General features: G+C 36.2%; 1 protein-coding gene across 1 annotated transcript; it reads right to left on the bottom strand.

Annotated features, from left to right (window-relative positions):
• Positions 1-1969: 1969 nt before the first annotated feature.
• MetRS (methionyl-tRNA synthetase 1) lies at positions 1970-25487 on the bottom strand. Its single transcript, XM_089648411.1, has 22 exons — positions 25276-25487; positions 24135-24264; positions 21933-22086; positions 20862-21017; positions 18919-19043; positions 18670-18798; positions 16279-16395; positions 16121-16196; positions 15384-15511; positions 15174-15278; positions 13044-13221; positions 12764-12928; positions 12053-12154; positions 11006-11123; positions 10791-10861; positions 9848-10094; positions 9040-9172; positions 8234-8380; positions 7106-7298; positions 6293-6505; positions 4564-4674; positions 1970-2264 (listed from the first exon to the last, which is right to left on the bottom strand). Exons 1-22 carry the CDS (start codon positions 25376-25378, stop codon positions 2196-2198), a joined length of 2970 nt encoding a protein of 989 aa, XP_089504537.1. The 5' UTR covers positions 25379-25487; the 3' UTR covers positions 1970-2195.

The following is a 25487-nucleotide window of genomic DNA, read 5'->3' on the forward strand; positions in this document are numbered from 1 at the left end:
AAATATTGACCAGGTCGAATGAGGGCCCAATCTGTACAGTGTGAAGGGTAGAGTCAATATTGAGAGTTGGTTGGACATTTTTGTAAACAGATGAAAAAAAGGTCGCAAAACTATTTGCGATTTTATCATCAGTAGTCAATTCCTCTCCGTCAAGAATCATAGACTTAAATGAGTTGTTGGATTTTTTTAGATCCTTAATGTACTTCCAAAACTGTTTGGGATCGATAGATAATTTTTCTTCCATTGAAGTTAAATGATTTTTAAAAGCTTCACTGATTTCATGTTTTACGATGGAGCGATAGGCTGAAAAACTAGCATAGTCCAAGTTGTGACGTGTTTTTTTCCATCGCTTATGAAAAATATGTTTAATTTTAATATTTGAAATAATACTATCTGTGTACCACTTAGGATATACTCTGTGTGCCGTAGTGCGAGGTGTGGAAATGGGTATACACTTGTCGAATATATTGTAAATTGAATTGTAAAAATTTGTACATAATGCATTTATATCTGTTGAACTTTGGCAGACCGGTTGCCATGAGCATTCAGAAAGCAATTCATATAATAAGTGGAAATTTCCTTTGTTGAATCTCCATGCGTTTATGGTTCTAGCTCCATGATAGGAGGGAACTTCTATTGAAATTGGGTTTAGACATGAATTTGCAACACCTGAGTGAGTCTCACTAATACTTATAGACAAAGCAGGGTGGTGCTTGTCCTCGTTTGTAATAGGGTCATGACATTTTTCAACACACTTTATAAGATCCTTGGCATTACATAAAACTATGTCCAGAGTGTTATTATAATCATTACATATCAATGAATGAATGAATTGTAATATACTAAATAAATGTCAGTCAGTCTGGCAAGGACGGCTCTCGGAAAAAAGGTTGAATCTTTAGCCAAACCAAAAAAGGTTAAGTTTAAAGACAAGACAAATAGATGTTTTCTAGTAAACACACTTAGGACGGGTTGTATCACAGAATTTGAACAATCCGTCAAATTTCAAAGTTGATTTTTAAGTTCTGTGAATATGTATAGCAAGTTCTGTTGTGATTTCAGTTTTGTGAAGCAACTAGCCAATAATGATATAATAATAGAACTTGCAAATCAACTTTGAAATTTGATGAATTGTTCAAATTCTGTGAAACAACCCGTCCTTAGTTTTTTACGGATTGATCTTAAATTTGAATACAACACAAGAGTTGAACAACTGCTCCCAATTGTTCACAGCCAGATTATGGAATCTCCATTTGGGGTATATTTTGTAAAGGGAAGGAGATGGGGAAATAGAGTTTGGAAAGTGGGAGGTGATTTTTCACAAAAAACATCGCTATATAAATTAGTCAAATATTATTATTACCTGGCTATTCAGATATGGTCACCAAACACAGCTAAAGCCATTACCAACAGATGTTTCAATCCTGAATGGTGGTTTTAACCAGGACAATACCTTAAAAAAAATCTATTTCCCCGTGATATGTATAAATATATTATAATTATCAGATTTCATTTATTTTTTGTTTGAGTGTAGATACCTACCAACGCACAAGAGTACCAACTGCTCCTAACCGTCTGGAACCAGTGACACCATGTCTTCGTGGGGCATGGGGTATATGTTGAGGCCAAAGTTAGTGGGGAGGGAAAGGAGATAAGGAAGAAGAATGTGTGGAAGTACCTGGCTATTCAGATCTGGTCACCCAACATGGCCTAAGCCATTTCAAGCAACGTTTCAATACTGAATGGTGGTCTTAAGCCAGGGCGATACTGAGATTATCTTCCACTCTGGAATATTATTTTAAATCAGTAATTTGTAAAATAATACAAATTAACGAAATAAAATTTATTTGTGATTTGAACTCACAATAGAGGTCGTCAGATGTCAATTACATATTAAAATAAATAGAGAATATTTTTTGTGAAATTATTGAAAACACATTTTTTTTATATAAGTTTTATTTTAGCAGTCTCATTCAAGTAAACTGGAAATATTTCAAAAAACAATGAAATAAAACCAGTGTAGCCAGAATGCAAAACATTTTTTTTTCATATGACGTAGTATTGGAATTATTAAAGAAATAAATTAATAGCTTAAACACATATCACAACAAGACGACATTTAAAATGTATGTAAGCGTTATTATAAGTACAACTTATAATATTAAAGTAATAATTTATTTATTTCAAGAATTTTGTTACTTGGCCTTGGAAGACTTTTTTGATTTGGCAGCTTTTGGTTCTGGTGCCACTACAGTGATGCCAGCCTGAAAAAAATAATAAGTAGGAACTTAATTATAAAAGTGTTAATTACAATGCATTCTTGTTTTGTCTGTGGTATTTCATAGAATTCTTCTATCTACTTTTATATAAAGAAGAGTGTTATGAAAAGTGATGAAACAAAAACTTGGTTAAAAGTTACATATGTAACCTATTAAAGTGATGAAACAAAAACTGGGTTAAATAGTTACATACGTAACCTATTAATGTTATGAAAAGTGATGAAACAAAAAACTAGGTTCAATTGGTTACATATGTAACTATTTAACCTAGTTTTGTTATGAAAAGTGATGAAAAAAACTCATCACTTTTCATAACTTTATAGCACTTTTTATAGGTATTCGGTAACCAGTTTCTACGACTCATTCTTGAGTTCAACAGCTCGGCTGTCGAACGATTTGATGACATAGGCCTTGAAGGAAATTATTTTCCTCTTTTATTTTAAATATATTTACATCTATGTATAGTAAGTGTGGGTTGTTTTAAAAAAAATATATAGTTTTATTCTGAGATTGATAAAATTTTGCACACTTGGTCTCGAAAGGAGGAAAATGGCCATTGTCTACATGATATATCGAAAAACCATCCCCATCACTTAAAAAACAGAATTTTTATATTTCGTGAAGAAATGTTGCAAGCTTTAAAAAATTTTTGAAATAAGGGGAAAATTAACATCTACATCTGATTTTTAAAACTCTGTATGGAGCCCTGGCAACACCGGGGACTTTGGCTAGTTATCTAATAATTGTAATGAAAGTGTGACGGATATGAGAGAGACAGCAATAAAGCGAGACAAGTGTAGGTATATAACAAGGTATTTGTCCGGTATTTCTTCATTATCACCTGTTATCTGAGATGACACATTGTGTTAATTACACTGTTGATCATTATTCCCCCGTCTCAATACCACAGTAAAACCTTAAGCTTGAGTTTTGAGCACAGGGTATATGTGATATTATGGTCAATGACGTAGTGTCAGTATAGCCGCCACGACAGTATTATGAACAATACAAATGTACAGGAGCGTCAGTAACGAGGCGTCACTGATATGCAGCGGTAGCGACAGAGCCGCGTTTAATAGTTTTACCAATCAATATGATGAGCTTCTTATAACTTTGGTGTAACAATATCCACTATTGTTTGATATAAGTGCAAAAGAATACAAAAACTAAAAAAAAAGAGCGAAATTGCAAAAGCAATTCTCAAAAGACAGGGATTTTCACTTGGCCCCTTTTTGTTGTATGCTCACGATATGTAAAATGGTAAAATAATGCAAGAAGATCAACACCAAAATTATGAATATTTTTATGACTTTTCCAGTTTCGAAATTCTGTGATAGCCAAAAATCTTATTAAAAGATCAAAAAGGGTCAACAACAGACTACTTGGAATTTTAGATTTGACATCGCACTTTCAAACTACAAGACATTGGGCAGAACCCTACAAAAAGCCACCTATTTCAGTCAGCAGCGCGTTTAATGTACCAAAAATATATTGCTACTTTTATCTAATCTACAGGGTTTTCCAATAAGAGGTGTTATTTTGAATAGCCCGCTATTTCGGCAAATGTTACTTTTGAAGCTGTCATTTTTTGACATTTTGACAAGTAGAAACTACGCCATTAATAAAAATGGAACGATACACGCTTCATCAACGCATTGAAATTATTAAAATTCACTTGAGTGAATCAAATCATCTTGAGTGATGAGGCCCATTTCCACCTCGGTGGCTTCGTCAACAAGCAAAATTGTCGCATCTGGGGCTCGGAAAACCCAAGAGTTATTGTTGAAAAGCCTCTCTATCCTCAACGTGTGACTGTTTGGTGCGGTTTATGGTCCGGCGGAGTCATTGGACCTTACTTTTTCGAAAATGAGGCTGGAGCAACAGTTACGGTGAATGGATTGCGCTATCGAGAGATGATTAATGATTTTTTATGGCCGGAATTGGATGGTATTGATCTGGACAACGTTTACTTTCAACAAGACGGCGCTACGTGCCACACAAGCAACGAAACCATTGATCTTTTACGATTGAATATCAAAATAACACCTCTTATTGGAAAACCCTGTATATAAATAATAATATAAATCTTAAATATCAGAAAGTTTTCACCGATTGCTTTGAAATTTTGACACAACGTTGCATTCGAATATGCGTGTATTTTTATATATCTGTATTAAATAGAAGTCACTTGTGATAAGTAAAAACATTTCCACAGCCACAGCGGGGTAAGGCTATTTACAGTAACAAAAAAAAAATTATAAAATATTTAAGTTAAAAAACTTACAGCTTCTAAAGCTGAGGTGAGTTTCTTTTTCAGGGCCAGAAGCAGATCAACCTCCGGCTGCCAGGAAGCTTTGTCACCCCCTCCCAACTTCAGAGTGCGAACCTTTTCACCCTGCAAACACAAACATACAAATATGAATCATATCCATTTACAATGAAACTCTTTTATAAGGTCTTCTCAGTGAGTGGAAAAAAATTTACCACGTCAGAAAAATTAGGTCATTTTCAATATTAGTCTTCAAGGGACTGAAAAAACATTATTTTGTGGGAACCTTACATGTGGATTTCACTGCAATCGTATTTGTAACTTCATAAGAAGACTGGAAAATCATTTAGAATGAAAAACTTAATGACAACTTCAAGCTTGTGAACGAATGCGACCAAAGCAATAACATGTTGTACATCTCTCGAAGTGGCAAGCAAAAGAAACTCTAATTGTCCTGCATTTGATTTGGTAGTTTCAGTACTAAACTGTCACGCGTCGCATAGTGTCGTGTGCTACCTCTAACTAAATTGCATAAAAATTTCTCAAAACGCCCTCGTGTGTGATGAGAAAGTGTTAGTATCACAGCAAACACTAGAAAAAGTAAAATTGTAACATTTCGTTCGTAAATACCAGAGATGTGCAAAATGGGTACCCAAAACCATTTGAAATGCAAAATGGAAATGGGTCAAAACTTTTCCATTTGAAAATGCCAAATGCAAAATGGTTTTTAGAAAAGCATTTCAAATGCAAAATGCAAAATACCTATTTTCAAAATGCATTGAAAATGCAAAATGGTTTCTCAGGTTGAACAATCAAAATAATAATAGATTTTTTAAACAATTTTATCATTTAATAATGGACATCAATGTAGAACAAACATATTATATGATGGTAAATCCAAAAACACCAAGACTACAGATTATGAAACCACAAAAAATTTGCGCGGTTGCCAACATAAAAACATAGAAACTGCTATCTAATATTTAATATTACAGCGTCATGGCTCCATGTTCTTTTTTTTTTTGTGTACAATGTACAATGTACAATGGTATCACTCAATTGCCAGGGCTCCTACCAGGGAGCAACTTGACAAATGTAAATTATCTCTCATAGCGAGGTTGACGACCGACTGATATTTGGGGCTTATGAAAAAAAGATGAGTGGAGAAAGTAGGAAGAATGTTGCAAAAAGCATTTAAAATGGAAAATGCATTGAGAAAAGCATTTAAAATGCAAAATGCAAAATGGATTTTAGAAAAGCATTAATGCAAAATGGAAAATACCCATTTTGCATTTCCATTTGAAATGGATTTATTTGAAATAAAGCACATCTCTGGTAAATACACACAAATTATTTCTATTTCGATAGTTTCCTGAAGATTTTCAGCGCCAAAGAAAGTGAGAATGAGAGTATAAGGACAACCTGGATAGTAGGTCGTCTCATACAGCATTCCGTGTTGGTCTTTGTGTAAGCGAGTAAGCATGTCCTATCATCTCAGTCACACCCGTGATGTAGAAAATAGTATTCAACGCAACATGAAATCACCGCCAGGTCCTAACTTTTAGTTCATTTATGCACACATATTCTTTGAATGTGTATCTTTTTCATACATGACCAAAGTTAGAATTAAGAATTTACTGGAAACATAAGAGTGTTTCTTACTTGCCACATTTTATCATAATTTTGTAAGACAAAAGGTCTATTGCACCCTTGAAACACAAAACTATCACAAAATGAAGCCCACCTGCTTGACGATCTCTGCCTCAATTTCCACCACAATCTTCTTGGCTTGTTCCACATCACCCCCTGGAGCTAGCTTTACATCAGGGGCGGTGCCAGATGCAGGATTCTTTGCCACCTCCGTCTGCTGCTTCTTCAGGGCCAGCAGAATCTGCACCTCGGGCTGCCAAACGGCTTTCTCCACACCGCTACCTTTCAACTTGCGGACTTTCTCCCCCTGGAAGATTAGAAAGTATTAAAATAATAGGTGCATTGTGAATTTCTTACGGTATTTATAAAAAATAATTGAGCTTGGCAGCCTCGGGGTTGGATCCCCTACAAAAAGCTTGTGGTTCGTGACGTTTGTTATATCGATGTTTCAATTTGTACATTTGTAACAGTTGATATTTGGCGTATAACATTTTTTGTGCTTGACAGCTCAGCTGAAGAATGATTTGAAAGAATGAAGACCAACAAAAGACCCTCCGCACAGCAATCCTGAAGAAGACTTGAACCCTGAAAGAACCATCAGGGCCTTTTGTGTTGAGATAATAAAAAACAAAAATTAAATAATAGAAACTCGGTATAAAATTTTACCAGAACTTTAAAATTCAAATGTACATATTTGCGCAGATAGATAGTGGTTCAAATTGGTTAGAAATATGTAGATTGGAATACCCGCCCACAGTAGTCCTACAATACAGTACACCACTACACAAGCAAGAATCTCTTTAAAATGATTTGATTTTTAAATTTATTTTATAATATGGTCCTGTTACTGAGAGTTTTATCTTCTTTTTCCGAAGCACACATGCCATTAATATAATTTTTATCGAACCTGTTCCAAGATCATCTTATCCAGCTGTTCGGGGCTCAGTGTTTCCACCTTCACATCCCGTGGCGGAGTTGCCTGTCTCCCAGCGTACTTATTCTTCAGCTCCTCGACTCGGGCCGTCTCGATCTTCTGGAAGAGCGGAGAAGGGGTGCCGATCTTGTGGCCGGGTGGAAGAAGCTGGCGGAAAGAGGGGCATCTGGAATGATATGAATACACATCACAACTTTAGATAACTCTGTAAACTAATAAAGTTGGAGTTAATTTTACTGCAATCCTTTGGGATGGCTGACAGACTAGCAAGGAATGGGGTGGAAGCACCACTTACGGAATCCTAGCCGGCTGTTGGAGTGGCAGCTTACCACATGTTGAAAGGTGTGTCAAATCCTACCCCTAGACGAATCAGGCAATTATTCAATATGAACAGTGCACTCAGTGAGGGAACTGGTAGGACGATTAACGGGATACTATCGCCTCAGGAGACACATGAAGCTGTTGGTAGTGGAAAACATCGATAGATGCAGGAAATGTGAAGAGGATGAAGAGACTCCAATTCACCAACGGTGCTAATGTCCCGTCTTGAAGGGAACAAGACCCAGCTTCCTGAGAAGACACTTTGTGGAACCTGGAGACAAACCTGGTAAACTTTATCAAAAGGACCGAGTTACTGTCAAAGGAATGAGGAACTATGTATCTGTAAACCGTCTCCGTACTGCGCAGCTTCGCTAAAGTTATTCAGAATTCTTCGAGAATCCAGAATGGTGATTTTTCCAGTTGATGCCTCCTCCTACCAAATTTGGTTTCTGCATCAACCATCAGGCGCCTTCTCTCGTTTGCCAAACTAAGTATTCACTATATAACTGAATTTTTACAGTGACAAAAATAGAAATAAAACCATAGATAAATTATAGAAATATCAAGACAATTTACGAGAGTGAAAAGATAACCATAGATAAAATACAGAAATATCGAGACAATTTACAAGAATGTAAAGATAACCATAGATATATTACAGAAATATCGAGACAATTAAAGAGAATGTAAAGATAACCATAGATATATTACAGAAATATCGAGACAATTAAAGAGAATGTAAAGATAACCATAGATAAATGACAGAAAAAGATAACTCACTCAGGGTTGGTCTGTCCCACATCCTCTAGCTTGGTGCCCAGTTGTGACAGCAGAGTGTGCGAAGTCTCTGGCATGAATGGGTGTAACAAAACTCCCAGCAGGCACGAGAGGTTACAGGAGAGTCCCACCACTGTTCCCGCGCGTGTTCTGTAATAAAATAAAACATAAGTTAAAGGCGAACCAGTCTACATAGAGTTTTTAAAATATTATTAAGATATTACAGTACTCTCAGTAATCCTATTGTCTCGACTATTGTCCTGATTATCGACAACTACTATAATGTACCGTTATTTTACTATGAAAGTATAAAATCAAGCTCTACAATTCACCGGTAGGTAATTTAAACTTTTGTTAACTTGAGAATAAACAATATTGAAATTTAGACGCGTATAGAATCAGCAACAGAACGTAGATTTGAAAAATATATTGATAAAATGAGAAAGTATATTACCTTAGCTTTCTACTAATGCAAACTGCAGATAGCGAGAAGTTTTGAAAAATTAAAAAAAATGTTTTACGAAAGGTAGATAAATTTGGCACATTATGGCAAACGATCGCTCAACACGTTTTGCAAACTTGCCATAATATGCCAAAAATAGCTAGAGTGGTTATGATAATGCATTTTAGTGGCTGCTTTCAACAAACAATTGAGCGACTGCTAAGTTAAAAATTTCAATAAAAATTTGTAATTCAGGATTGCAGCTGTTTTTACCATTCAAGCTAAGCGATAGTTGAAAATTAGCTCAAACTCATAAATCTCGGTGTCGACAACCTGTTATTATGTGCGTAGATAAGTGAGTATTTACTTGGCATCGTCGGTCCCCTTAAGCAGCACCCACGGCTGTTGGGCCTGCACGTACTGGTTGCCCAGGCGGGAAATGTTCAGCACGTGTCTCAGGGCGTCGCGTAATTTGCACGCCTCCATGGCTTCCACATAACCTAAAAATAACAGAATGAGAAATTAATAATATTCAAAAGTCACTGTTCAATTTAATACCAAATTAAATTGAGTCTACTTGTAAAATAAATATGTATCATCGATGGCAAACCATCATCACCCCATAATATGTCACAACGCCATGAAATCCCTTCTTCGTTTCTTGAAATGTCTTTGGCCGTGTTTGGTGACCAGATCTTAATAGCCAGGTACTTCCCAACCTACATCTACCCCATCTCCTTCCCCTCCCCACTACCTTCAGCCTCATAATATACCCCAATTGGGGGTGCCAGAGTCTCACTGGCTCCAGACGGTTGGGAGCAGTTGGGACTCTTGTGCGGTTTCACATAAAAATAAAAATAAATTTGAAAATTCTCACCTTAGATACTCTCAAGAGAAAGCCGGTAATTTACAGTCAATGTCACTGGCGTGAGTATCCAGTACACATGGGTAGAATTAAAATAAGAAATTTTCAAAGTAAGGGAATTATCATTGTCATGTCAACATTAAAACAGTTTCACTGTGCATATTTAATGCCGTACATTTGTGTAAAATCATAGCCGTAATCTTACCTCACCTGTAAAGCGACCAAATATGATATACCCGCATAGTCAACATCAATTCATAAGGATTGCCACTGACGAAACGTTTAACATTTTTTTAATAAATATACTAACTTATAATCTCCCGGTTGACCAGAGCCACCACCTTCAGATCAGGCTCCTCGAGCGTCACAGCGGGCACTGCACTGGCAAAGTTATTGGCGCAGAAGACGGCCGATCGGTTGACGAAGTTGCCGAGGTTATTGAGCAGCTCCGAGTTGTTGCGCGTGGCGAGGTCCGCCCAGCAGAAGTTAGAGTCCTGCGCCTCGGGACGGATGCTCAGCAGGTAGAAGCGGAAGACATCTGCGGGGATCCCGGTCTCCTGGAATTAAGAAGAAATGGTTTACAAATATATTTGGATCATTTTTACAGTGCTGTTTAGTGAAAACAATGTTTTTGTAAGGTTGGATGTTTCAAACTTAACCCAGATGCTAAATTTATTAATTTTTTACTGCATTATTATCGCCTTTGCAAAAAATGTATACAGAACTGCAAAAAAAATTGTTTTTTGCATAATTCAATTAGAAATGACATTCTGCATGTCTACTAAAAATACCTCATAACAGCGTTATCGAAATAACGCTGTTTTTGTGCAGATTCATTTAATTCATGCCATATATCCATCTACGTTCATAGCGAAAATTGTTTTAAAAACTCAAACACAGATGGCAGTACAAAGCCCATAGTGTCAGTCGGTGACAAAAGTCAAGACAAGCCGGCAATTACTTAATTGAAACTGATGGTTTGTACGATTGGCACTTGGCATATTTGTCATTATTAGGTGACAAAGTTTTATTTGTTACATAACATGTTGGAATATGTCAGCAATACACTATTATATTTAAATTATTTTGACTGCAAATGTGTATACGCTCACTACAGTCAAATGAAATGTTTTTCAGTCAATATATTATCAAAACTAACTTTTCACATAATGCTGTTTTTCCACATAAGGGCTCAATTGATATCAGCTTACAGACTAACTAACTAAAAATCTCTGAGATAAAATAAGATTTACCTGTGCATCAGAACCAAATACACCAACTCCTCTGGACTTGGAGAATTTTCCATCCTCGTAGTTCAAGTACTCTAAAAAGAACAGAATAAATTTTAAAACTTCACCAGTAGAAATAAAGACAGATATAAGTTACATATTATTTAAATGTTCAAATTGTTCCACGATGAAAATATTTAATAGATAAATATTATAAATATTTAATTAAATAATCTTACCTGTGGCCATGATGTGTTTGACCATCAAGTTTCTCTGACCAATTCCCAACAGGGTGGCTGGGAAAACAACAGAGTGGAAGGGCACATTATCCTTAGCCATGAACTGGTACAGGGTCACCTGGAAAATACAAAACCTTATAATATACGATACATGGTTTGACGAAACTCACTTGAAGTGGGTCACGGGCGTGTCTAGTATGCCCAAAGTAAAGCAGGTTTTTCTTACTTCGGGAAAAAAGTTTACATGTCATGAAAATCGGACAACCGTCTAACTGACAACTGTAACCAGATTCCGCTTTACAACAGTCCCAAATTGGGGGTGCTTTAATACCCCTGGCTCACGGAGGTCTAGCATAGCCAAATCGATAACTTAACAAAATTGAATCAATAGGCTTAACTGACAACGATTTTATATCGATTAGGCGTGACGATAGCCAAGCTGATATCGATATCGAAATGAATAACAAATCGCCCTACAATGGCAACACTTACGGTTAGGTATTGTCTAATCGACATTCCTAAACTTCAAACGGCTACGTATATACGAATAAATTGACAGTGTCAAATTGAAACTTAATATACTCACTTCAATGTACAATGTACTGCATGTTCTTTTTGACACTAAAAAGAGAGTTGATTGGTCAACGAGGTCTTTAACTATAACTTTATATTCTGAACAACTTTCTGAATTCTGTTTTCCAAAGCTCCAACGGATTCAATTGTTCGCAAATACAAAGTCTTTTAATTCTACGAGTTTCGTTACTCTGCTTCCGTGCCCTCCATTCATTAATAAACCAGTGATTTGGCATAACGAACAACATTATTCAAAAAGTCAAGACAGTCAAGATGCAGCATTTAATTAGACGACTCTTGACCGAATATTTTACATCAATTACCGACCTTGTTTGCAGATTTTATAGATGATGGATTTAGTCAATATCGTATTGCATAGGGTTTTGTCGATAAACCGTGCTAGGGACCGAGGTTTGGCAAAATTACAAATATTTTAAAGTAGGTACATACATGAGTATCAAAAAAGTAACTTACTTTGTGTTTGGGGTCAGGTTTCCACCATTTCTCGTAGTGTTCTGTGTAGCGCTTTGTGATGGAGATGTAGCCAATTGGAGCATCGAACCATACATAGAATACCTAAAGATAATAAAGAAATATTATTACTATTTGTAATAGAAACGAGATAAACATATTATAAAAATAGACATTCCATTTTGTAACTTTATGGATGTTATAAGTTGTATATAAAAATTTGGAAAATTCAAAGTAAAGTTTTGTATTTATTGATGTGTCACCTGATACAGGGTCCGGTCCTGTGTAGGCGCAACTGGAGCACTCAGCTCCAGACTTGCTAAGGAGCCAAGGGACTGATAATACCTAACACCTAATACAGGCCCCCTTGAGGTTTTAATTAGCGCCAGGCGCTTTCTGGTTCAGGGCCAACCCTTACCTGATATCATTCTCATCTATGCACAGCCCTTGGAGAGTCCTGGCTACTACATACGTTTGTCACTAAAAAATATTTTGACTTACGCAAGAAAATGGATCACACAGAAATAAAATGATGACCAAGTAGATGCTTCACTGCAAATGATCGACGTGTAGATGGATGGAAATGAGGATTGACTGCTTCGAAGAGGTTTGAAGTAGGACAGAAAAGCTTGAGAACTGGAGAAGAATGGCAAGCGAGACTAGAGATTTAGGGGATGGTTTCCATAAGCCTCACGTAGAATAATAAGTACTTACTTTATTCCTGAAGCCGTCCACCGGCACTGGGACTCCCCAGTTGAGGTCCCGAGTGATGCACCGGGACTTGAGACCGGTCTTGAGCCATGCGCGGGTTATCTGCTGGGCGCTGTTGGACCAGCCCGCCTCGCTCGACGCCACCCACGTCTGCAGGAGTGGCTCTAGCTGCAAACACACATCATAACATCAGTTGGAACAAGCAAATAAGACGTCCACAGAACCGGGTGATGAAGCGGGACTCGAGGCCTGTCTTGAGTCAGGTTATCAGATTACATCTTACCTGCGGCAGATCCAGGAAGAAGTGACTGCTCTCGCGCACCACCGGGGGCTTGCCGCACAGTTTGCAGCGCGGATTGATGAGCTCTGTGGCGTTGACCAGCTTGCCACAGCCGTCGCATTGGTCGCCGCGTGCGTCCGCATAGCCGCACCCGGGCAGAGGGCAAGTGCCCTCCACGAACCTGATCAACAGAATAAAGAACAGTCATTCACACAAATCGGATATAAGATCTCCCATCAAGTAAAAGATTAAATAGATCATTTCATTTGTGGAAGACGTAGGATGAAGCATGAACTGAGGAACTTTTGGAATATAGTTATCATGGTCAATATTCTTAGTTATCCTCCTGGTGAAAGACCACCATTAGGAGTCGAAGCATTGCTTGAAATGGCTTTGGCCGTGTTTTATGAGCCGATCTGAATACACTCATCTCCTTCCCCCCCCACTCCTTTCAACATCACAAAATTCCCCAATTGGGGTCCCACTAGCTCCAGGCAGTTGGTAGTCTTGTACAGTGTGTTATAAGATCAATGTGAAGTATTGCCGTTACATCAGCGCTCTTAGATTTAGGCTATTTTTCTTCCACAGGAATATGCAAGCATCCGATGATACTCATGTTGTGAACTCACATCGCAAACAACTTGTAATTGTTGAATTCTGGAAACATCAAAACTAGAATGCATTCATAAGTTCACTCACAACCCTACAGTTGATGTAGATTTATATATCTTGTCATCCTTTGTTGACAGTTTTGTTCGTAGCATTATCTAAATAAAGCACAGGCGTTGTTACAAAATGCCTGGCACAAGTGACGCCATGTTTAAAGCCTCGACAACGTGAGTCGGAACAATCTCTCTCGTTGCCGACGAGTTTACAATATGTCAGCAACGTAGTCTATACTATTAAAACTGCTTTAAAGTTCAAAATCTCCTACTTACGAACCCATTTTCGGTTATGATTTTATTGTATAATGTGGAAAACTAAGTTATTTTGAAACTTCTTTACGCGCGTCATGCAATTTCGAGGACCGGAGTAAAACCGACTCATGACCGAAACGAAAATGCGGGTACCCCCACCACCGATTAAAGTTCATTTGATCTAGTCAAAGTTTTGAAGTAACATATAAATGCTTCTTAGCTCATCCCGACAACTGGCGTTGGTGGTGTAATGGTCAGCATAGTTGCCTTCCAAGCAGTTGATCCGAGTTCGATTCTCGGCCATCGCACATTATTTTTTTGTTTTTAACGCCTTTTTCATTCAATATCTTATTTTTTAGTAGGTCAGAACATTTTTTAAAAGAAAATAATATTGCAAAATAATAAAAACACTTATCTCACTGTGATAAAACATTACTCCGCTAGAGCGCGCTTTGCGTTATTGTGTTGGATTAAAATTATTATCTAATCCGTATATTATGATAATTGTATTACATTTATTTAATTAATTTATTTATTTTGATAATATGTAATAATTTACAGAAAAAAAAATTAAAACTATCTCCCTCTGATAAAATATCCGTTCGCTAGAGCGCACTACGCGATCTTGTGTGGGATTCTATTTCTGTACATTGTACATTATTTTTAAAAATATATTATATTTTGGGTGTGATGTAGGTAACATTATAAAACATAACAAGCTCTCATATTTTCAGAACCTACATAATATAATCAATTTATGCGGCTTTGCTTACAGTTGGTGCTCAGCGTGGTTGGCTTTCAATCAGTTAAGCGAGGTTCGATTCTCGGCTGTGGCATTTTTGAAGTGAAACCTTGTTGAGGTGGGGGAGCCGCTCACGAACGTTCTCTCTCTTCTCTTCTTTCCTCTCTCTCAGACACCAGCGAACTGCGCCACGCCAAGCATCAGCTGAAACTAGAAGTTTCACTTCTGTCTTGCGTAGGCTTGACACACCCACTTATATAACGTATCTTGACGTCATCAAGATACTTGAATCATCGAGTATCGGATACTTACATATACCCATGGAAGAAGGGTCTTAGAGTGTTAAATGCTGCTGTAAAAATATTTATTTTTTCAAAATTTTGGAATTGGTGGAATGCTTGACTGGAGGTCAAAGGGAGTGAATTATTACATACTGACTCTTCCACAATAGTAAAAAATTGTATTTTTCTTTACCTGTCTGCTAAGAAGCGATTGCAGCCTTCACAGAGCAGCTGTTCTACAGTTTGCGTTTCCACAAAACCATTTTTATACAAATCCAAAAACATCTTCTGCACAATCCTTAAAAAGGAAAAAAAAACATTAAAAAATATAACATTGCACATAGTAATCGAGAGGATTATGCTGCATAACTTAATTGGTTAATAAGTAAAAGGTTATACTCACTCAGTTTGCTCGGGAGTGGTGGTGCGTCCGAAATAGTCGAAGCCGATTCTGAACCAGCGATAGACGGAATTGTGGATCTCAAAATACTTGTCGCAAATCTGACGAGGAGTGAGTTTTTCTTCCAATGCCTGTGATTAAATGAAAAATAAATGTTTAATTGCATATTTCATGTGCATGGGACCCAGTCTTGGAAACGTAATTTAACAGCGCCATACCTGCTATCTGCAATATATAGCAGATAGTTGTGCTGTCACTGGCTGTAGTTGTTCGGTACAAACAACTTATAGAATTTCTGGATTAGAAAACTGTAAAAAGGACTAGTGAATTAATAGTAAGCTTATTTTATTTTTGAGGATCGAATGGTGATATATATTACAATGCAAGTTGCCTGTATACTGTCAGATTCATTTATTGACAAATCAAGAATGGTTACGTTCAAGTTGGTTTGTTCCGCTTTCTCTGATTGAACCTTCAGAAATATCGAACAAAAGTAAAGCGTACAATCATAAATTAACATGTGGGTATGAAATATATCGCGAGCATCTCCTATCGTTAAGGATAACTCCTCTTCCACTCACCTTTACCAACAGACTAGTTTTAAGACACAATAAAACTTCCATCTCTGAGCAACTTTAGTACAAGAAACTTTTAAAACTTATCTTTAAATAACTTTGTATGTATATACATACTATCTTTATATTATATAAACTGTTTGTTTCTGACAAATAAATATTTACCTTAGTTTCAGTAGCTGTACCATATTCGTCTGTCCCGCAAATGAAAAGGGTGTTGTAATTGCAGAGGCGACAATATCTGAAATATATCAATTATTTAGCCATAGCCAACAGTTGGGTTTATGAAAATAAGATGCACCATAGACAATAATAAAAAATACCTTGCAAATACATCGGCAGACAAAACGCAACCAATAATGTTTCCGAGATGGGGCACATTGTTGACGTAGGGCAGAGCTGATGTTATCAGGATGTTTTTCTGGCCTTCCTTGGGCAACCTAGAACCAAAAATATATGCACAATATTAGCTCAGAAAAAAATACAAAACAAATAAGAATAAGCATTAACACTTTAGTGCAGCTTAAACATTTTTCCCAACCGTATCGATATTTTTTAACCCATTCCTACGGCCCGTGCCGGGAAGAAACTTCAGTATCTAATCTAACCCAGGAGAAGTAATATCCAAAGACAAAAATAATGCATAATCTACACTGCAGTTGCAGCTCTTCTTACGGTGAGTGGGCACGATTCTTCATCACTGCAAATTAAGGGCTCAGGCACCTAATGGTTAAACTAGCCACACTTTTAGATGGTAGATTCCTTCTTTACCGACATATTATAAGTGTATTTAAAGATACTTGTACTGTAAATAAATAAATATCAAACTTTGCTGGTCAAGTACCCACGCTGGCCAAAATGTGGGCAATTTGAAGAGACATTCTAAGGCGATTCACTACGTAGCAATGCAAAATCATGTGTTTTTGGTTTGAAAATTTGGTCGCCTAGAAATGTTTCAGATGCTTTAAATAAATACCGCGAGTATAATACATCTTGGCCTTTGAAATAATCGAGTATTTTTTACATAAGTCTTTTTATAAGCCCAGAACAAAAAAAAAATTATAAGGCCTATGAAAAATGCTTTAAAGTTCAAAATTTCCTACTTACGAACCCAATTTCGGTTTTGGTTTTACTGTATAATGTGGCAAATTAAGTTATTTATAAAATGATCGGAAAACATTTAAATATTTTTGCCTGAACATCTACAAAATAAAATAAAAGGCACTTTTTGGCCATGTTTTTTTCTCGCCTAAATCAAAACAGCTGGATGGTGTTAAGCGGGAATTTAAGCCTTATCGCCATCTACATAAGGAGTGTTATTGATGGCGGCTCGATTCAAAATATTACACGACGTAATGCATCGCCTTAAAACATTTATTGGAATTATTTTATAAGCTCCTGCGCGTTGGAATCTTCGATTAATCATAAAGCTAACTTAGTAGTTCTACAATCTAACAAAAGATGTCTCGCATCTCTTCCGACTTATTTTTTATAGACATTTTATATTGACCGGTCGGTGGCTGAGTTGACATCGCGTTTGGGTCCCACCCAGGCGTAGTGTGTTCAATTCCTCGGCTGACTAAGTCCTCCACCACAACACAAGCAACATTTTCCGCTTACTGTGGTAGTAGTAGGAGATTTTCAAAAATTGTCAGGTTATTCATTATCAGGGAATGTTGATCTATCAATAAAAAAAATAAAAAATTCCATGAACTTCAATTATTGAAATATTTTTTGTGTTTACATATTAAAAAATTCTTGTTAGAATTTAAATTTATAGCAGTGCTTATCAACTAGGCCATAGACAACATACTAGAAGTCATAATATGTAATATTGCTCCATGTAGGTACTACTACAAATGGCAATTTTAAAGTAAATAATTAGCAGAATTCACGCTTCATAAATTTACCGATTTTTAATAATTTTTTCATGAACCCTAAAAATATGCGATAAATGATAAAATGTAGGTGCATTCAATGGCTCTGTAGCACTAAAAGCAGTTTTTATGTCTCCATATTAAAATTCGGAGATATAATTTTTTGAAAGAGGGTGGGAAATTTTCAAACCAAACACTTAGGACGGGTTGTTTCAGAGAATTTGAACAATTATTCAAATTTGAAAGTAAATTTTCAAGTTCTGTGAAAGATTTTTCCAAGTTCTATTATTATTTCAGTTCTGTCAAGTAACTAGCCTATATTGATATAATAACAGAATTTGAATAGGACTTTCACAGAACACGAAAATGAACGTTGAAATTTGAATTGTTCAAATTCTCCGAAACAACCCGTCCATAAAAATTTCAAAGGCTGAAATTGATTATATAGCAGAACGCTCTGGTGGTTAATCCATTTTTTTGTAATCACAACACCTGCACCTGCAGTAACAACACCTCCATAGGTTATATAGAAACAAAGGGATATTTGGCATAGAAGCATGCCGACTCTCATCGAGCTACGAATAAACTGCAAGGAAATCAAAGTGACAGAGTCAATGGAAGTTATGCTTTGCGATTTGCTAAACGAAGTTGGCGACACTTCCAAACTAATAATAAAGTTCATGACCCATCTCCCTTATTTCTATTATCTATGGACGCCCTTTCCTAGATAAATAAGTACGTTTATTAGAATATTAAAAAAATTCAATTATTGGGTGGGTTAAATAAAGAATGCACAAAATATTATTTTTTGCATGTAGATAGTACAGGTTTTCTTACACAATCTTCTCATCGGTGATCCTCTCCTTCAGCGACTTGTGTCCATTTTTCCAGTACTCTTCCGCTAACTTCATCTCTTCCTCCGTCACGGCCACTTCCACCTTTAGTTCTGGACTCGTTCCGGGAGTGCTAAAATAATAAAAAAATATTTTAAACCAGACAAAAATTTGATGACAAAGAGTTTATCTGCCATTCATTTCCAAGTCATACATTCTTCTTTATTGTACATAAATATAAATTTTTACTAACCTTGTGGATTCCATATTGCTTTTTAAAGCACTCGGCGTTGAAAGAGAGTGAATTCCAGATACAGAAGTCGAGTTCAAAATTTGAGATAAATCAGGAGATTTCAACGGGTATTGCTTCAATGCATCCTAAATTGAAAAAAAAAATATATTATTACAGTAGATAAGGAAAAAAATATAATAAAACTCAACTTGAAGTGCCTGAAATTGATCATAGAATAAAATATGGAAAAGACGTTGTAGGTGCATAATATATCAAGTTTATTATCCTTATTTGAAAAGGAAAAATACAGAATTTTTATCAAAGAATTGTAAGTTAATCCCTACAAATGAATGTATTGTAATTAATATAGATTTGAAAGAAAACAGATGTCGTCAATTCACATAAGATCTTTCGACCGCTAGGCATCAGCAGGCCAACAAAATTGATTATCTGTTAACCCCCCCGTTCCTGAAAGGGGTAATACACTACCCCCAAATAAGAATTTTTTGCGATATCAGTTATAAGTTATTTTTACATCACATATCCTATAATTTATGAAATCCTAGAAAAACCATTCATAAACAATCTGCATTTAAAAAAAATGTTATTATTATTTAAAATATTAAATATTTATCAAATTCTGATGAAATTACTCTTCCCTCCTCCCCTCTGGATCCCCATGAGGTTTTTTTAATGTTTTCCCTCGAAAACAAGTGCGATTTTAAAAGGTGTATTTTACTAGAACGGGCTGCAATATGTAAGTTATGCTTGATTTTCTGTTTTATCCATTTTTAATTACTGTGGGATAACTTAGGTAGTTGACTTTGTCAGTATGGAACGAGATAGAAACACTGAATCGCATCATAGCTCTCAACTAGACTTCACATATCCATAATCATTGTATGCATTTATTTAATAAGCTAAAGTAACCTATAATTGGAGTATTATTTTAAAAATCATCACCAGACGTTAATATAAAACTTACTTAATGATAAGACTGCTGGGCGAAGATGGGCAAAGTCCGGTTAAAACAGGAGGTAATAACTAATATCCGAGTGTTACAGGAAAGGGCAAAAGGAATATTAATTTACACAATCGCTCCGTGATAGACCTGTGGGGGACCTTAGTGACCCCCTTTGTGCCGTATGTAATTTTTCCCTTCAATTAAACAAAGGTTAAAGAAGAATTATGACATTCGAAAACGTTTGATCAATTTCAAACGAAGTATGATAAAATTGACCTTATTACTTCGGATTCACAGACAGATCTACAACGGAAAAAGGATAAAAACAGAACATGATAAAATAACACAGGTAAGGTTAGGTTATTTTAGTTTTTATGTTGGTTTTTTTTTTTTTTTTTTTACAGTGAATACCTCACAAGAGTCCCAACTGCTCCCGTCTGGAGCCAGTGAGACTATGGCATCCCCAATTGGGGGATGTTGTGAGGCTGAAGGTAAGTGGGGAAGGGAAAGAGGAAGGTGGGGAAGTACCTGGCTATTCAGATCTAGTCACTAAACACGGCTAAAGCCATTTGGAGCAACGTTTCAATTCTGAATGGTGGTCTTACACCAGGGCGATACTGGTAGTATCTTCCACTCTGGAACGTGCCGCAAATATACTATATATTATTTTAATTAATTAATTGTGAAATAACACAAATTAATCAAATAAAATTTATTTGCGCACGCCGGGTTCGAACCCGCGACCTTCGGAATGGCAGTCCAATGCGTTACCACTGGACTATGCCGGCCGTCAAACCGTCTCTGGTTTGGTTAGGTTAGGTTATTTTAGTTTTGGTTTGGTAAGGTTAGGTTAGGTTTTGTTAGTTTTAGGTTTGTTTAGGTTAGATTTGTTATTTTTCCTTCACTTTTCATTAAATTTCTTCAATTTTCTGATTTGTCATGGAAACGTCTACAACACACTTCAATTGCTTTAATCTCTTCAGTGGCGTATTCTAATTACCTGAACTTCAAACAGTAAAAATATCCTCTCATGCCAATACTTCAAGTTGTCGGTATTGGACGGTTCGGGAGAGATGTACTGCTTTGTAAGGTTGGCATCACTGAAGATTGTGTACAGGGTGCACCACACACTGATGTCTGCCACGGAAATGGTTTCCTGAAAAAATAACATATATTTACAAATACAATACAGTATAGTCTATGAAATCCGATCCCACTATAATGCAAACTATCAGGTCACTTGGACGGCGTCGGTGGGTAGAAAACGCAAGACGTTAACTATTGACGAAGTCAGGTATTTGAATCTGAGAAAGAGCGAGACAGATCTATTATAGTTGCATAAAAGCCCACGTTTTAGTTTGATCTCCCTCTCACGTCTCAGTCAGCAACTAGAAACCACGTATCATATGGTACAGCTAGTAGTTTGATATGCGCAATGTTGTGAGCTGAAAGAAAAGGAAATTGGACAGAGATGGGGAAGCCGAGGGTTGGCAATTTAAAACGTGGCTATTAAGATTAGGTCCAGAGTGGCAAATTTCAGAGTGCCAAAGAACCACCATTACTCAACGTTACTTCAAAGCCGAATTTAATGACCAGATTTGAATATCCGTACTACCCAACCTTCCTCTTTTTCATCTCTTTCCACTTTCATCTCACAACATACCTCAATTGGGGGAGAGATATTCCCACTGGCTCTGCGCAGTTGGGACTCTTTTGGTGTATTCACAAAAGAATAAAAATTGTTATAGGAAGCCAATTCCATAAACATTTTGATTCTTTTTGGAGACCTTTCACCATACCAGGGTGACATAATAATTAATTTTCCGACACAGGTTTTAAACACTGGGTATTATTTAGTTATAGTAGTCTCAGAGATATAAATGTATGTGGTCGATGATCAGCCTCAATGATCAGACAGAAGATTAGACTAGAACAATGACGTCACATACAACCACTATAATTCGGTAACTGGATAAAACAGAACATGATAAAATAATAGGTTAGGTTTCGTTTAGTTTCTTCATTATTTTTCTTTAATGTTCTGTTTAGTGAGTAACAAGTTAGTTCTTACCCCTAAGATATATTTTTTGTCCTGCAGGCTGGCGTTCAGGTGAGCGAGCAGTTTGACCAACCTCACAGATGCTTCTGCCGCCACGGTCTTGCTGGCCATCAGGTTGGCAATGGTGGGCAGGAGAAGGGTTGCCTCCCACTCCAGCCATTGCGAACTAGAATTGAAGAAAAGGTCATTGCAAACAGACTTCATGCAGATACAATTAGTGAAGTTATTTCTCCACAAGAGAAAAGGTTGTTTTTATGACCTGTTGTTGTGTTGGCTGTTGAACGAATAAGGAAGTTGAGTCCATTTTTTTTATTTTTTTTTATCAATGTTCGCATTCAAACTTAAATACTGGTATTTTTTTTTTTTTTTTTAAAGTTTGTTTTCATAATTAAATTAATTCTCAAAGTTTAAATTTTATTAAGCCCGCCAAAACGAGCGGAATCCGAGCGGTAAGAGGCGGGGTGTGGTGTGACGTCATTAGAACTGTGAAAACCACGACGCTCAAGCATTTTGTATGGAAAAAATTTTAATTCTTCAACAAGGAATTCCAGTAATTTTTTTACCAATGTTAACCGTCTATTAGAATTGATGTTATTAAAAAAAAAGAAAATTGATTAAGATTTCATAGTTAAATTAATATTTTAAGTTAGAATATTTGCTTTTCCCGCCCGGTACGGTACTGTACCGTATTGCCGTCGCTACTTGTTGACGTTCCACGCGCTAATTCAGGACCACCGCGCAGAAAAGTAAAGACCAAAAGTAAAATAACGGTTTACAGCCCAGTTCACTGTGAGACCTTTCTGGGCGGCCGGCGGCCTGAAGTGTATCACATGCTATGTGACATGTATAATAATAAAAACTTCTAAGTTATGCAATAAACAACATATTATTATAAAGCACTATACGAATATGTATCTTTAGAAATCCATTTCATATAATAATAACAACAAATACGTACATATATTTGACAAACCCAAATAAACCTTTGGCCTATACACCTCTCTCATCTAAACCGACCATCTCTCATGTAATAGAAAGAGATGCACCATAGGTGATCCGTTGAACGTACAAGTCACGACACATGTGACGTCAGAATTCTTTCGACCAATCGTGGAGCGTCTACAGTCTATTGCTATTGAATGCTTTTTCAAGAACGTTTAACTAATTCTAAGAATAATAATATAGAAATATATTTATATTTTTAGAATCGATATTTTTTTATCTACATGAACATATTTTTTATAAGTCAAAATATTTTTCACTCAACTTCCTTATTGGTGGCCTTTGTGTGTCCTTTCTCATGCACTATGAATCTCTTCCAGGTACCGGTTCAATTCTTCCTTATCAGGAGGTCGATAGCCTCAATGGGAGGATGCTCAACTAGTGCCGAGTCGATACTAATAGTGGGTAACCGACTTACTTCTCTTTCAATACAAGTTATACTCAGCGAAATTGTTTGTGCTGTAAACCTTAGGGTATATATGTTTAAATTAAATAAAAACTACATAACTATTTTATTTAAAAACCCTTCTATACAGCATCACCAAAGAAGATATAGGCCTGAGAGAAAGATCAGGGCTTTCTGTGAAGAGTTAATACACTTTAGAAATTTATTTATTTGTTTTAAGGAACATAAACAGTATTAATATTAATTTAATATACAAAGGAGGATGGAAAAGAAACAGACCAATTAAAATTTTTCACAGATGGTTGATTTGGTAATATACAACTAAGTATTTAGTGAATGTAGACTAAAATATAAAAAAGCAGAACTAAGTAACAAATTTAAAATAACAAGTATAAAATGGAAGTAGAACAAATGTAATATAACCACACACCTATATAATGCATTATACAAGAATATATGTGTTTTTAAGTGTACAGGACGGATGTGGGAGTGGGAGACAGGTTTTGACGTTGTAGCGGGATGGGGGAGAAAACGGATGAGGGAATGTTGCCGCACAAGTGAAATAAAAAAAAATTAAAAAAATAATAAATACAATTTTAATCATACAAATGAAAGAAGAAGAAACTTTAAATATTTTACGCTACTGTAATAAATTTAACTATATCTTCATGAAAATTAACAAAGACAATACTGAAAAAATGATATTCTAATTATCTCAAGATAAGGGACTCCAAAATTTGCAGTAAAACACAGGGCTGTAAATAATATACCCCCTTTTATATTAATAAATAAAATTGAATTCTTACCTCTCCAACAGGTTATTTCTTATGTTTTCTGGTGAAAACAGGTAAGTACTGGCCGCATTGCTCGAAAATATGTTTACATCGGGTGACACTTGCAGTGTTGGCAACACTTTGGGAGAAGGTAATTGCTCATCTGCAATAAATATTCACAACGCTGTAACACATTGTACAGATTGACAAATTTAACTTTACAGTCGGTGGCTTCACTACTATTTGAACCAATTAATTAATAGATGAATATATTTTAATCTATCAGATTGGATTATATGTTTAAGCCGCAGATACACATTCCAGCGAAAAGCATGCTTTTGGTGATTAACTGGCATGCTAACTACTTGCATGCTTGTTGGTCAGTATAAACACGTTATTTATAGGCATACTAGATACTCACATCTCTAGTTTGAGATGGAGGTCCGTGTAGAAATAAAAAACGAACTGCAATTTTAGTTTTGTTAAGCGGCGAACCTGTATTCTACATGCTACGCGTCCCCCACTACCTCCCTACCTCACACCGCGTGCTACTGGCACACGAAAAATCAAACGCCGTGCGATTGAATGGCATATGAGCTACTAGCATGCAAGTTACTAGCAGCGAAACATGCCATTAGCACGCTGAAGACCGCTACTGGCATGCCTTTGAGTGAGTTGCTAGCGTGTGTAGATGCAGCTTTATAAATAAAGTTTTTCTCATAGAAATTCTTGTGTTTTTGCAATAATTATCTATGTCTTCGAGTGGTAAAGAAATGGCTACTGTTAACAGGAAAGTACATTGACATTGGCCTGAATGAGGTTCGTAGAATAAGTAGGACACAATACTTGCATAGAAAACCAAAGAAAAACAAAACTGACAGGGACGGTTTTGATCACATGCGTTTAACCATATTGTATAAATTTTTATAGGAAAAGAAAATTCAGTATTATCGGTTTTATTCATCGTTTCCGGTGTAAATGATGAAATAATAGTTATAACCTCAAATTCTTACGTTATAACACGAAAGTAAAGACATAACACAATGGTCAGCACTTTTAGCGAGAAACAAATAAGGATAATAAAAAAAAACGGGAAATTCATGCATAAGTTAACATTTTCATTCATAATGCATGCATTTTCTTTGCATCCGTATGCCATATTTAACTGACTCACCATTCACGTTTACCAGTTTTATTTCTATATTTTTCTTCGCAAATTTAGAGCAAACGACGAGTTTCAACGCCGAGGCGTTGTTCTCGTTACAAAATATAATCATTTTTGTTAATTTTCGATGATGAAATCGAAAAATAGTGCAATACTAAAACGGTACACTTTTATTTTATGTTTTAATCTATGCCCGCTGCACGTAAAACGCCACACCGACT

This window comes from Hesperophylax consimilis, chromosome 27, assembly GCF_061612785.1.
Source record: "Hesperophylax consimilis isolate HC1 chromosome 27, BYU_Hcon_1.0, whole genome shotgun sequence".
Classification (NCBI taxonomy): domain Eukaryota; kingdom Metazoa; phylum Arthropoda; class Insecta; order Trichoptera; family Limnephilidae; genus Hesperophylax; species Hesperophylax consimilis.